Source organism: Alligator mississippiensis, chromosome 2 (genome assembly GCF_030867095.1).
Source record: "Alligator mississippiensis isolate rAllMis1 chromosome 2, rAllMis1, whole genome shotgun sequence".
Taxonomy (NCBI): Eukaryota; Metazoa; Chordata; order Crocodylia; family Alligatoridae; genus Alligator; species Alligator mississippiensis.
Window position 1 is genome coordinate 263,787,130 of NC_081825.1, and position 14,482 is coordinate 263,801,611.

The 14,482-nt window shown below is 39.5% G+C and overlaps 1 protein-coding gene and 1 non-coding gene across 2 annotated transcripts in view; one reads left to right on the forward strand and one right to left on the reverse strand.

Moving 5' to 3' along the window:
• The window catches only part of LOC102570703 (neurexin-3), a 127,378-nt gene extending 115,445 nt beyond the window's left edge, over window positions 1–11,933 (forward strand). The window contains exons 5-7 of the mRNA XM_059721350.1: window positions 3,947–3,976; window positions 4,138–4,245; window positions 11,908–11,933. Of these exons, the coding sequence (XP_059577333.1) occupies window positions 3,947–3,976; window positions 4,138–4,245; window positions 11,908–11,933 (164 nt within the window). The remainder of the gene's footprint in view (window positions 1–3,946; window positions 3,977–4,137; window positions 4,246–11,907) is intronic.
• LOC132248903 (U2 spliceosomal RNA) lies at window positions 18–213 on the reverse strand. The gene has a single exon (XR_009460382.1). It is a non-coding gene; the product is annotated as a U2 spliceosomal RNA (small nuclear RNA).
• Window positions 11,934–14,482: the final 2,549 nt, after the last annotated feature.

Here is a 14,482-nt window from a genome sequence, read left to right on the forward strand (position 1 = left end):
GGGTGTTCCCTCCCCAGGGAACTGGCACTGGACCTGGAGGTATTGCAATACCGGGCTGGTACTAGGAGAGCCAGGGGCAGCCCTGACACACTCCCCTTGGTGCCAAAAATGCAGATCTCCCCTGCTGCGGCTGGGATGGCCCTCACCAGGCGCTCCTCCCCTTGGTGCCAAAAAATGCACGTTTGATCTTAGCCAAAAAGGCCGAGATGCTACTGGGAACCTACCACAAGGATAGGTTAGTGCAGCATGGTAATCTACATCAGTCCTGGATAAACTAAGTTCATAGGTACTATATGCAAATTGCTACAGCCATGTTTAATTTCAATGTTATTGTTTTTTAATTTGCTCTTCACTTCCATGTATTCAGGGACAGCAGTGTCTGACAAGAAGGGGGAGGGGGAAGGAGCTGTAAGAGGAAATAGTTGGGGGGAAGTAGAAAGCAAAGGGTTGTCTGAACCCCCAGATTTATTTTCCCTGCTGTAGCAGTGGGAGGGGGACGGCAAACTCCAATAATTAGATTACGTACCTGGAAAATTACAACAAATTTATATGTTTTCCTTATGTAAAATCTAATTATTGAGGGGGTTGTCAGGGTCATCTTCTTTTCAGGTAAATACGGTAATTTTTCCCTTTTATGTCATTCTCTATTTGGCTCTTATTTCAATTCAGTCAACTGAATAGACTTTAACAAGCACTAACCTAGCACTGGGACACATACATAAAACAAATAGTTCGTTGTAATAAAGACTAGATGTGTGAAAATATGGCATTTGGCACATAGGGGATTATGTGACCCTTTCCCACTTCTACCTTGCCTGATTTTGCAGCCCTGAGATTTTGCAGCCTAAGACTGCTGAAAGATTTACTGACATTTGTGGATGATGCCTATATACCATAGTGATGGTTGCATGGATGCCTAGAGGTCTGGCAAAACCTAGCCTGATTTTTCAGCTTTGCAAATTTCTTGTACCTCTTGTATTAAAACCTTGGAGTATACACATCCTTTTTAGATCTGTTATCATACCACATTGGGGTGACCTTGGTTTTTGTATTCCAAAAATTTATGACATCTCAAATATAATGTATTTTGACAAATCTTGAAAATAGGGTAACAGACAATTTGGATCTTTCAAAAGAGACTCCAATATCAGTTCAGCCTTCTTTCACTGTTGTTTTTAGCATAACTAATAGAGCTCTTTGGTACACATGTAAATGGAAGGTAGGACAAATTTAGGACCCCAGAGCTTGAAGGTCCTGGATATTCATGGTGTATTGGAGAGAACTAGAGATTTCACTCATATTTTCCTCTAACTTTTATTTGCTTGGAATGAATACTTTCAGGTGAGAGAAATAATTATTTAGGGTTGGGAATATTTGGCCTTCTGTTTACAAAACAAAGATCTGAGTAAGGACTATAGAAGGACAAACCACAAGAACAAATAACAAATATTCTCTCCCCTGTAGAACATAAGAAGTACCATACTGGGTCAGACCACTGGTCCATCTAGCCCAATATCCTGTCTCCAAGATGGATGCTTTAGAGGGAGGGCATTGAACTGGATATATCTAAAGTGATCTATCCCCTATTCATTATCTCCCTGGCATCTGTCATTATTGGTTTACAGAGGCCAGAGGAAATATCTTCAACTGCTCTGTTCAACAGCTATAAATAACTATTAATCCATGAATTTGTCTAGTTCCCTTTGAACCTGGCTGTGCTGTCTGCCTGTGTTGCAGTCTGTCCCAATCTTTTTCCTTCATGTTAGAAAAATGCTTCCTTTTGGCCATTAGTTTACAGTGATCTCTGCACTTCTTGTGTCCAGCTGGGACTAAAAAATCAGGTGAAAAATCTAGTATGATAAGCTGTTCCTGTATTTTGAATTTGACCAGAAGTAGAACAGGGCAGAAATCACTTTAGGAAATCATTTTTACATAATATTTCCCGGCAGGACAACACTAGAATCTAGGCCTATCAAAGTGTTGGAAGGGAGTTCCTTACCAGCTTTTTCCTCACTCCAGATGCCCTGTGCTTTGTGCCAGGCATGTCAGGTGATCTGTCAAACAGCTCCTAGCCACTGCCTTCCTCTTCTCTGACATGGTGAAGGGCTGAGGAGTCAAGGTCTGTATCTTCTCTCTGGGTATCATTGCAGGTAGTTAGTTACATGGCAACCCTGGGCTATGTGCTTAGATTTTTTGAGTGTTCATCTGAACATGACACTTGCCCACTGGTACTAATGGGTTAAAATGCAGCCAGAAACTTACCACTACTCCCTGATGAAGTCAAATTATAGAATTAGATCATGTCTTCTAATTAAAAAAAGGATATGTCCCATTGAAACAAACCTGATTTGGCTATTTATAGTAAAAAAAAAATGCTTTATAAACCTATCCTGTGTTTGTGATTGTTTTTCTAAATCCACAATAATCTTCAAGAACATTTAGATATTTGCATTCCTTAGACTTCACAGTTATTAATCCCTTTATCTGGCATGGAGTTCTCTGTGGGTGAACATCATCTTGGGCTAATCTGGACTTTCAAATCCTGCACCAGAACAAGGGGAAAAATTACAAAAGATATAAATAAACAAATTCAGACTTATCGTGCTGCTTGTTGAAAAATCTTTCGTTCTAATAGACTCACTTGGCCTTTTGGTCCCCCTGAAATAACGAACCATTAGTAGCTATGTTTGACGTCCATAATGAATGGAACTAAATAGGTGTTTGCGGGTTTATGTGCATGTTAGCACAGGTCTAGCAAGCTGAATCTCCAGGATAGACAGGGCTGTTTAAGAGATGGGGAGAAGGTAAGAAGTGAAAGTTCAGAAAAGCTGGATGAGAGCAGTTGAGGATCACATGAGATAGGCTTGCTGGGGCAAATGTAACTGCACAACAAATGTAACTGCACAACAAACATGTTTGCAGCTGGGGGGTGATTGTTTCTTTTTCATTGGGGTTGGCAGTAGATTTTGGTTTATGCCAAAATGAAGTTATTGGAGATGGGGTCTACTGTTTCTCACAAAGTAGGGGCAGGTAATTGAAATAATCACTCCTGCCTCATTTCCCCAAATAGATTTGGCCTCTGACCTCTTGCACTGATGGGTGGCTGTACCACTTGCTGCTTCATCCCTGACTAACAGAGACTAGCATTAGGGTTATTCCCACATTGTCCCTTGGAGACATATCTCCAATAGTTAATGGCAAAGAACAGAAAATGGATTGGTACTAAAAATAGGCTTCAAGATTTCTTTTCCAAGTCCCTCTGAGATCTGCTTCTGATGCTGGTCTTCTGAGCTTTAATTAGTAGGTTTGACAGGTGATTATTAACTCCTAAAAATTATCTGTTGAAGCTGCTGCATTCATGAATGAGTACAGCTGTGTGTGTGTACGTGCAGTTAACACAATTGGCTAATCTAGAACAGCCATAGCAGTATACTGGCCTCCCTTTCTCTGATCAGCACAAACTTCAGTCCTAAATGACCAGCTCAAGGGGTTGTACCCAGATTTTAGGTTGTCAAGGAGTATGAGAGCCATTCCCTAGAAAATTCACATGGCTTTCACTGGAAGCTTACATAACATGAGTCCAATTAAGCATCCCCTGAGACACGTAACTATCTGGGTATGCAGTCTTACAACTGACATCAGATTTTTCTCTACCTGTGATTGATGTAAGCTTTCCTGTTTGATCTGGGAAGCAGTGGTGTGTGTGTGCATGATGGTTGATGATATCCATACTTAGCCTGTTGGAAGTATGTGAGCACTAATACCAGGACGTATTAGATTGCATAAGTGATTGCTATAAATACATGTGTGTATATGTGTGTGTGTGTGTGTATATATATATTTGTGTGTGTATATATATATATATATATATATATATATGTATGTATGTCTTTCTCTTTATTTCTTTTGTTCTTTCTTTTTCACTTCCTCTCTCTCTTTCTCAAAGGCCTCTCGCACCTGATGATGGGTGAACAAGGTAAGTCCTTCATCTTTCCTTTTCTTCCTAGTGAATAAATATTGAAGATTATCTGTGTTTCTTTCTGGTTTGGCCTGGCATGCAGAAGACAACTTGGTGTGTGGCACAGGCTAGATTTGTCAGTCATACCATATGCATTTTTCCTTTTTTGACTTTGTTAGCCATGGCTATTTGCCAAATTGAGACCTCCTTTACTAATGTCCAGGAGAGAGGTTTCTGCGAGGCTGAAGAGAGCCATGGTGCATATAATGGGGTGAATACAACTGAAAGTAAATGTAAACAGAGGAAAAGAGAAATTTTCCTCTCTTCTATGAATGTCCCCAAGCATTTTCTCTTTTTCTTTCTTCCATTTGAGGCCTTTGGTAGTGACTTTTGTCCTTGCTTGGCAAATGCAGCCCTCAATATTTGCTTTTGTATTTTTAAGAGCAAAATTTTTGCAAAAACATGCTAATAGCCCTCATGGCATGATCCTACCTCATTATACGCCTTGAAGAAAATTGCATATAATGGTCTGTACATTCTGCATCTGCAGCTTAAAATATTCAAATATGCATGGAACAGAATGCACTGAAAAATGAACAGGGCTAACCCCAGGATGGGCTACAAATGAGATTTAGGCTTAAATCATAGTCCATATTTTAATATCTCAGCCTGGCTTTTGTTACGGGCCTATTGATTGTGACAGAATTGGTTCACTGGTCTCACTCTGGGCACTGGACTAGAACGAAGGAACTGGGTAGACAGTTACTGATACAGGGAGAGGGAGAGGAAGAGCGAGCTCTGGTTCTGAGAGGATTTAGCTGAATAAGTATATAGCTAATACATGGAGCATCTTTGGAGATGCATCCTTGTCTCACTAATGCAGTTATGAAGTACCTAATGCAGGGGCAGGCAATTATTTTGGGCGGGGGGCCGCTTACTGAGTTTTAGCAAGCCATTGAGGGCCATATGACAGGCAGTCAGGAGCAGATAAATATAAATTTTCTAAATTTTTTGAGGCCCTGCCAGATAGAATGGCCTAGTAGGCTGCATCCAGCCCTCAGGCTGCATTTTGCCCACCCCTGAGTTTATGACTTAGGTGAGGTAGACGAATGGGACCAAACCTGAGGATTAGCTTGTTCCAGATTTACAGGCTGCAGCAGAAAGAGTTCATTAGGGTACTTCATACAAGAGGGAGTAAGTTTCTAACTGAAATATAGATGTGCACATACAGTTTGGGTATTGCTAGAATGGTCTGTACCAGTTTGGTCACAGACCTTAAAAAAGAAGGTCTAGCTGTTAAAGAGAGTCCAAGTGGTAAGAAGATAGAGCCAGATTCTGGAAAGGATCAATTTAACTGGGGAAAGGGGCATAGTTGCCATGCACCTCATGGAGATTTTGTATATGACTGTTCTTTGTACAGAACAAAGCTCTTACCACACAGTAAGGACAGCCGTGGGAGCTATAGGAAGAAAGACAAAGGCTTTTCTTTTAGCCTGCTCTTCCAGTGTGATGGGGAGATTGGGTCCAGCCTAGATGACAGGAGTCAACTCCCTTGAGTCTTCAGAAAACCTGGGCAAACTCTGGAGGGCACTTCACTTGCTTTTTGGTTCTATTTACTGCTCAGCTGGCCTTTGTGCTCAGAGATATTCATGTGCTATTAATAAAGTAAATGCAAGAAATAGTGCCCTTGGCATGTCTTGGTTGCTGGTCTTAAACCAGAAGCCTAAAACCTGAATATGATAGTAAGTCAAGAGAGGGGAGTGACACTTCTTGGGAATTACCAGTATACCAAACCTTTGTGGCCCCACTTAGTCCCAGTGGGTACATCTACATGTGTGCTTTAACTGTGGAGTTGACTAATTAGCTCCACAGTAAAATGTCACCATCTACACCAGCTCCTGCTAGTCCCTCTGCAACCTGATGCCACCACTTGGAGCCCAGGGCCGCCCCTCCCCGCTTGCCTCCTGCCAGGCTGGGGCTTCTCTGCCGTGGCTTGCACCCAGTATGCCTGTGCATGACTCCTGCTACCCAATTACACGAAGGAAAGCAATTGGTACTTACGTGGCAAGTTGCGACCTGGTTTGTATGTGGAGAGCAGAATGCCCCAGGCTAGTTTGCACCAATCCTGTCCACAACCACTTGCCTGGTTGAATAGTTTAAAGTCTGTTGCCTTCTGTATCTCAAGCCACTGCCACTGCTGCTGGTTCATTTCACCCCAAGGCCTATCCTTGCCAATCACCTCCATATTACTCCACTTTGATGAATGTTTATATGTGTGGGATATGCATAAGATATGTAAATGTATGTATGTGTATAAATATATATTCTATGTGGTGTCAGTTTTCTATACAAACATATTAGGGTTGGTAGGCGGAATATATTTAGCAGATATATTTCTGCAAGATGTTTTTATCCCCTTCTAATCTGTTGTTTGGGATTTGATGTGGTGTGATGTGGATTGTTGAAGTGCTATTGCATGAGCAGTTTGCATTTCTCCATCGAAAATCAAAGTAAAGATGAGGGCTTAAGCAGACACTGGCTAGTCATCCTGTCCACTGCTTAAGCTTTTCTTTGTTCCTTAGCTGTGGTGTTTCCATTTATGTTGTACACGATGATTTGTTGTGTGATGTTGCTTTTGTGTCAGGCATGTTCTCGTGCTCCTGTTATTTGTGTGTGTGTGTGTGTGCCTAGTGACCTGATTTTTTTTTTTTTTATCCTTCTTCTTGCTCTTCTTTCTTGCCTCCCCCATGGTGGATTCCCTTCTGCACCTTCATTAAATGGCTGCACAACTTCCTGTCTCTAGGTAGAAGTAAAGGTAGAGATTGCTTTCTTTTCATTCTGAATACTGATCTGTTTTTAAAATGTTAATGCGTTGGGGGGTAAAATTAATTTTAATGAATGGTGTTCACATTGGAGTTTAATGCCTTTAGCAAAGGAAAAAGAAAAAGAAGAAAAAAGTCTCCTCAGCCCATATAGAATGATAACAGGTTATTTATTAACGTTAACACCTCAACTCTATGCCTTGTTGCTGTGTAAACTGAGGCATGTGTTTGTACAGAGTGGCAAAATGCTGTGAAATTTAAGAAACCAGAGTAAATTGTGACCATCGGATACATGCAGGCAAAAACCAGAAAGGGCCGGTTGAGTGGCAAATTAGTATTTCTGCCCCATTGAAATTGTCCCATTGCTGGGAATGCTGTCCTTGGCTTCAGCAGTAGCAGGATATGCCCGTCACCAACTTTTAGCTCAGGTAGGAATATGTGGTTTCTTTTCTTCATTTATGTGCTCTCCTCTCTCTTTTTGAAGTCCTGTTTTAAACAAAGGGCCACTGAGATGCTTGGATCTGCATGGGAGACGAGAGAAAAATTGGCACTGCTAAACGAAGTGGGTCCATTTCTTTTTCAGCTCATTAAAGCAGAGCAAGTGAAGTGGTTAGGCTGACGTGTCTCTCCAACTTGCAGTTCAGCAGTTCACACCTATCGCTAGCACACAGGCAGGGCAGTCAACCATCCCTAATCAAAACTGTCAAAAAAGCAAACCTCCGTGAACTTGCTGTGGGTCACCAATTGGATTAGGTATTTGGAAGGGGAGAGAGAAGGGAGAGGAAAATTAATTGATAAATTGTGAACCCTTGCTTAAATAAAATTAAGCACGTTGACAGACAGATGAACAGGCTGTATTGTCCTGAGTCTTAGCTACTACCCAACAAATACTCTACTTGCTAATCTGACCTGTTGAGCAGCATCATTTGGAACAGAGGAGCTCACGTGTTTCAGGGCTTGTAAACAACTGGGCCTCAAGTGTCTGATGGTAACAGAGTATTTGGAAGAGTGCAACAGGTCAGGAGATATGCTCACAGTGAGCCCTTCTTCGATCCACAAATGGTTTCTGATAGTTATCCTTCTTCCCATGAGTTCTGATCTCCACAGGGGCACTTGGTTTATTAATGTAAACCAATGTAATGTAATGTCTCTATCTGTATTGATCCTTTGCACTGCAACCTGTGTTTCTTGTACATATTCATATTTATGGATCTCCCAATGATTTAATAAAACTTCTGATTGAGTTAGAACTTTTGTGTTCTGGCTGGTACTTAAAAAAACCCCAGTGGTTGCAGCAGTCCACTTTCTTCTGAAGTGCCAGTCAAGGTATGGCCTATGAGATGTGTTTGTTCAGAGGAGGTACAGACCATATTGCCATGTAAGGCACTATGGAAAGTAGAAGTTCAAGGTACACAGTCAAAAATATCATGGTGACTGAATATATTTGCAGTAATTGACTTAACTGACACCTTGCTGTACCTGAGCAGTCAGTGTGGACCAGGGAAAATCTTGCTTAGGATCAGTATTACCCTCTGTTTATCCTAAACAATTATTCTTTCAGAGGTAATAATATTTTGTAGTGTAGATCAGGCTCATAGGGCCAAAGAGTTCTGTTGTAGTAAGTCTGTGGAAATGAGGCCCTACTGGAAATTCACTTGTAGTGCAAGTTTACAGTGAAGTGAAATAAAAATGGCAAATTGTTTCAATCCCTAGCAATGTGCAAAGAGCAGTTCCAGTTATGGTGAATGGCTACATGGGAGTCCATTGTTCTGTTCAAGAAATGACTTCTTTTTAAAAGGGCTCAGCTGTGTACTCACACATGTGTACATATTTGCCGCCTACAGAAAAGGCAGTTCAGAATGCCATGGTAGTTGCGCGTGGAAGGTCCTTATTTCTTTGCATTCTCATTGTGCTTTTTAGTAAAGAGTGGCAGTCACTTTGTCACATACCATATACAAAGGCAAAGGGTGCATGGTTTATTTGGTTCATAAAACAGCTTCAGTCCGTGACCCTTCCTTCACTACTGAGAACAACCAAATCCCACATCTCGCATTTATTGCTTCTTTTAGTAGTAAATATATTTCTTCTGTCTCTCTCAAAGTATGAGGGGCTTTTTTAGTGCATTTTTGGAAAGAAATATGAATAAAATCAAGCACAGGTGTTTTCATGGTGAGTGGCAGCAGCAGCCAAAATACAGGGAAGGGGCAAAAGGGCATTTATGCACTGTATACTCTTGTGGTTTTAGAAGCTGGGTAGATCCACAGGTTTGGTTGCATTGGATATTTGAAAATGAAAAACAGTCATAGTTCTAAAGTTAATGTATGGTTATCACATTCAGGGAGGAGTGGGTAGGATATTTATTTATTTTTGCCTTAGTTGTAGTGCCCAGCCTTTCTTATGGGGGAGTAACTTGTGAGTTAAAGAACAGTTATATTGAGTGTGTTTCCCTACCACTCCCTAACAAATAGATGACAGTAACATAGATCATATATACCCAACTCTAATTTGCTGTTGAGCTGGAGTTAGTGTAGTCACATTCTTCTGTATCATTTGTCCTCTTGACAGACTTTGATTAAGTAAATGATAATTGGCCTTCTTGCTATATTTCATTATATATTCCCTGCTTCTTGCAATTTTTTTTGTTCTATCTTTGTTCTTACTTTGACTTTAGCTTTCTGTTGAAGTTGGTGTCTTCAAAGAAATAGGCCAAATTCAGTACTGGGATTCCAATAGAGTTCTGTCAGGAATGATTTTGAGCAGTTGGTGAAATCTTGGTCCTACTGAAGTTAGTAGCATACTGACCATTCACTTCAATAGGGCCAAGTTTTTACTCAGTGTGTTGAAAAGCACCCAAAATACTTTTAAATTTAAGTACAGAAGTGAGAACATAACTGGTTTCTATGCCTGTCCTTTAATGCACCAGCGCTCAAAATGCCAAGTATAATCCACAGTCCTAAATGTCCTAAAATACAGTCTCTGTTCTTTCTGCTCTCCTTCATCAATAACTGTGATGTCAAATGTCAAGGTGAAAAATTGAACAGCATCAGGATTTTATTGCTGTCTAACACCAATCTGCAAGTTTCTTGCCATCATGAGGGGAGGATGAACACTTAAGTATTTTTATATTATGTGTCTGGACATTTTATTTTTTTAAATGTTTAGTACTTGCCCAAAGGCTGCCGGCAAATTTTCTGGGTAGCCCTTGGAGTGTCAAAGTCTGGTTGGCTTCTTAGTCCAAACTAAGTTTGATTCTGGTAAGTTTAAGTTTTCCAATACTGTACCTGTTCTTACTGGGCAGGACAGGTTTCTTGTTTATTTTTTAAACTGCTAATAATGTTGAATAGGAGGTGATGGCACAAAAAAATTGTCCTCCTTTTATGAATTCAGAGATTAAAAAAAAAAATACTGGACTTAAATTGCTGGCCTGCTAAATGATTTCCTTGTTCCTCTTTACAAGTAGCATTACTGAGATTTATGAACCAGGTGAATAAGTTCAGCTGAATAATCAAGGGTTTTTGCAAATGCTTAAGTGAAATACCAGTAAATAATTATGAAAACAAACTGACTTGTGCTTTATAAATATCTAGTCATAAGGGGAAAAAGACACCGTTAGATTTATTGCCAACTTTGTTTGCATCTCTTAAGCAGTTGATTTGTCCTGTAAACTGTCTGAAGCATATTTGTGCTTTAAAAATGAATGTTCCATTTTTCTGGCTTTCTGCTGTTTAATTTTTTCTCTTATGTTTTGAGAGCCAGTGTGATTTGTTTTTCTCCCCTAAAAATAAAAATAAATGTCTTGGTTGGGAGGCTGATGACTGATGATTTACTTCCTTTCAATGTTGGTTTAAAGAAATGAAAAATGTTGTTTTATGATTTGTAAATGTCCAATCCATAAAAATCATAGAATAAAGCCAGAGATGCTTGAACATAGGTTTACTTCCGACTAAATCATCTTTTAATAATCAAAACTGATGCAGCAGATTTTGTATTGTACCTATTAAAAGACAGTATTACAACTTGTATCTAATTCCTTCATATAGTATTAGAAATGATGGACATATTCTGGATTTCAGATTTTGAAGAAAGAAGGACAATTTTTTTTCAAAACATTTATCTGATTTTTTTTGTTTTAATTATAATGCTGGTAGAAATGTTCTGCATTTCAGAATTTTGGTAAAAACGTCTATCAAAAGTTTGAACTATGACCAATTTAAAAAGGAGAGATATTTTGCAAAAATGTTGTAAATAATTCCTACTTTTTTTCCCTCTCCAGTCTATTTATGAGTCCAGACAAATGGGATGCTACAAAGTGAAATTAACAGCAAAAATCATTTTTGCATAAGAACACATGCATAATCAGTGTGTATAGATAATATACACATGCAAAATATATAGTAATACATCTAGCGTTCTGTAATTTATAGGTTATTTCAATATATTATCTACAGTCTTTCTGTCTCCTCTTAAAACTGTCTTTTTTATATGTGAATAAACAGCTGACTCTTGACTGGCTTTAATTTTCATTAAGAAGAATGATTCCTTTGAGAGTTAAAAGCATCATGGTTGTGTTGTGTGTAAACAGCAGCAGAAATATTGTCCTCTTATGTGGTATTGTAGTCTGCTGTTTTTGATGGGGGCTCAGGTTTCACTCTGCACAAAGAGAATATTTAATTGATACCATTGAAAGGCTTTCTCTGCCTTTCTCTGAGTGTCTCTCTCCCTCTCTTTTTTTTTTTTTAATTTGCGGCATTCAGTGGTGTGTAGAGATGCAGAGGTAGAGAAACAGGCCATATGCTTTGTAAAAGCCAGACTAATAGCTCTTTTGATGGACGTCTGATTTTTAAAGTGCTGTATCTTTCATTAAAATTTACATGTAAAGTAAGGGCAAGCACAGTGACATGAAAGCTAATGCAACTTGCACATCTTGACATAATAACAATCACAAGAAACTGGAGATCCCAGATGGCAGCTTGGCCTTTGCCATCCTTTTAATAAGCTACTAACTGCTAATTATTGCACTCTTTTGGGCAAGTTAATTTACTGTTGACTCTTAAAGAGACATTGCTCCTTTTCCTGGCATATATTTAGTCATTTCAGTTAACGTTTTAAAGTGTTTTTTTCCTGCAGGTTGGAGTCTTTCCAGTGGACAATAACGATGCAAAGCAGCTGAAAGGGGCAAAAAAATTTAAACAGCACTTTTCTTTGTAAGCACAGAATATACCAGTTGGCTTTATTTGTACAAAAGGAACAGTCTGACAATTGAAACGAATGGACAGGTTAGGTTATAGTGAGAATGAGGAATTATTTTTATATAAAAACAAACAGATCGTTTCAAAATTTAGAATTAGTTTCACGGGGAAAAAATCTCCAGAGATTAAAAATTAAACATTTCCCTAAGTTTTCAAGGCCCCTAAACACCAGGTGGACTTGGGTTGGTGCTTGTGAATATGAAAATGAAACAGGCAATAAATTCACTTTCCATTTCTAGTCAGAGTTGAAAGAAGAGAAAAGCGCACACACAGAAGCACTGAGCGATGAACAGGGATCCTAGTTTTCTCTGATTTAAAAATAAAATCCCCAATTTTCAGATTAAATGATGTAACCCAAAATCCACATTTTCCATGATTGAAAATGAAACACCACTCGTGTATAGTGGTGTTTCATTTCACATATATATTAGTGGTTATTTTTTTACATCAGAGAAAACCAGGATCCCTGGTGATGAAACACCTCTGTTGGATTCCTGAGATTTATTTTCATTTAAATATTACTTAGATGGTAATAGTGATGCAGGGAAAGGAAATGTCATCCTTAAAATATGGGGCTTTTTAAAACATTATTTTGTTACTTATATCTAGAAAGGCACTTGTTAAGGAGGCCAGTGCAAGTTTTGAACAGAGAACCTATTTAGGAAGGAAGGAACAGCTGCTGTTTAAATGGACTCTAATTCTGACAGTTAATGCTGTTATGTGAATGCTTGATTCTTTGTGATAACATTTGGGAGGAGTGATGGTGGGTAATAGCTTATTTCCTGGGCTTTATGGTAATGCGGTAAAGTGATGATAATGTCATCAGGAACTGAAATAGACCCCTTGTCACACACATCAGACAGCCCTGCAAAATATGAAACCCAAAGACATGAGTTTCTTGTTTTAAGGCTCATTGTGGCCTTTCATGGACACGAGTGATAATGTTACAGCATTGAACAGTTTATAAAATATGTGCTGTGTAAGCTGGATCTGATGCATCAGGCTTGAATGCTCAGAAACAGCAGTCTCGTTTGCATTACTGTACCTGATAGTAAATATTTTGACTGGCGATTAGCTGATAGCATGCCATACAAATGGTTGTAAAATCATTAGTGCAAAGAGTGTCATCCTTTTGGCAGGTGTATAAAACACTTCTCAGTTTTTTTACTCCTACTCCCTAAGTCTAATGGTTTAGTGATCTCTACCATATCTAAGGACATGTCAGTATGCTGGTTTCCAGCCCTTCTTACTGATTACCAGGCTGTGATCTTTTCTGTCACTCATTAGCCATCACTTTTCATTCAAGTGTGCATTCTCTCACCAACTGATTCTTACCCAGGGTCAAGAAGCACCCCAGGGTGCTACAAGATCCTTCTACAATGTGCCATAGGGTGCCTTCCAATATTAGCAACATTAGGTGTGCAAACACCTACACAGAATTCACGAAGGACATCCAGAGACTTTCAATAGAAATCCAGAGTTTTAAAGGCATTCTGACCTGTTCTGGTCTTTCAGAGTTTTTTGCAACATAAGAATTGCTCTATCATTTTTCTGTAGTAAAAAATGAGTGAAAGCTAAGAGCTGGCACTTTCTGATGGGTGCCTTTAGTATAATGAGGAGTGCCTTGAGTCTAAAAAGGTTGAGAATCACTGCTTTAATCTCTTGGAAGCCTTTGACTCCTTTTCACACTGGCTTTCAATATCACAATCATTTTAAGTGCCTGGTAAAAGTGAATGCACTCACCTGAAAGAAAATGATGCTACAATGTGAACTGATATTGTTCATATTGATCTCCTGTAACAACCATTTTGTCAGGCTTGCCACAAATTAGCCCTGCACCCTCCCCGAGTGCCACTACAATTCCTTCCCCTACCCAATCTGCTGCTCTGCCGCCTTCTTCCTTTCCTGTGTTCCCTGCCCCATTTGCTGCTCTGCTTTCTGCTTCCTGTCCTATCTGCTTGTTCCCTTCTTGATCTGCGGTATGCACAAGCAGTGGTTGCCCATGCCATTTGTGGCACTCATACTGCAGGTTGGCCACCCTTGTTCTGTAACATAAGGAAAGGTTTTGTAGAATATTAGGCACAGGGAGATGAAGAATTGTATTGAAATAAGCACAGTGGCTGAACCTCCCTGCTTTGTTTTGACATTTGTGTGTTTTGAAATTGGTACTACTTAAGGCTTGATCTTGCAAGTTGCTGAGTGTTCCTTCAGGACACTGCATGTCCTCAATTAAAGTGAATGGGAGTTTAAAGAACTCAGCACCCATGGTGGGGGAGCTCTGAACTGTCCAAGATCAAGACCCCTCATGTATTTTGTAGGACTTCCTGGAAGTTTTATATTTGGTACTATATATGCTTTATGTCATGAGAAGTTTGGTGTAGTGGCAGTTCACGAAGAGCAGTACTCTTCATTGCATTCCAGCCATTTTATGCTAGTTTTACCCCCATGGAACA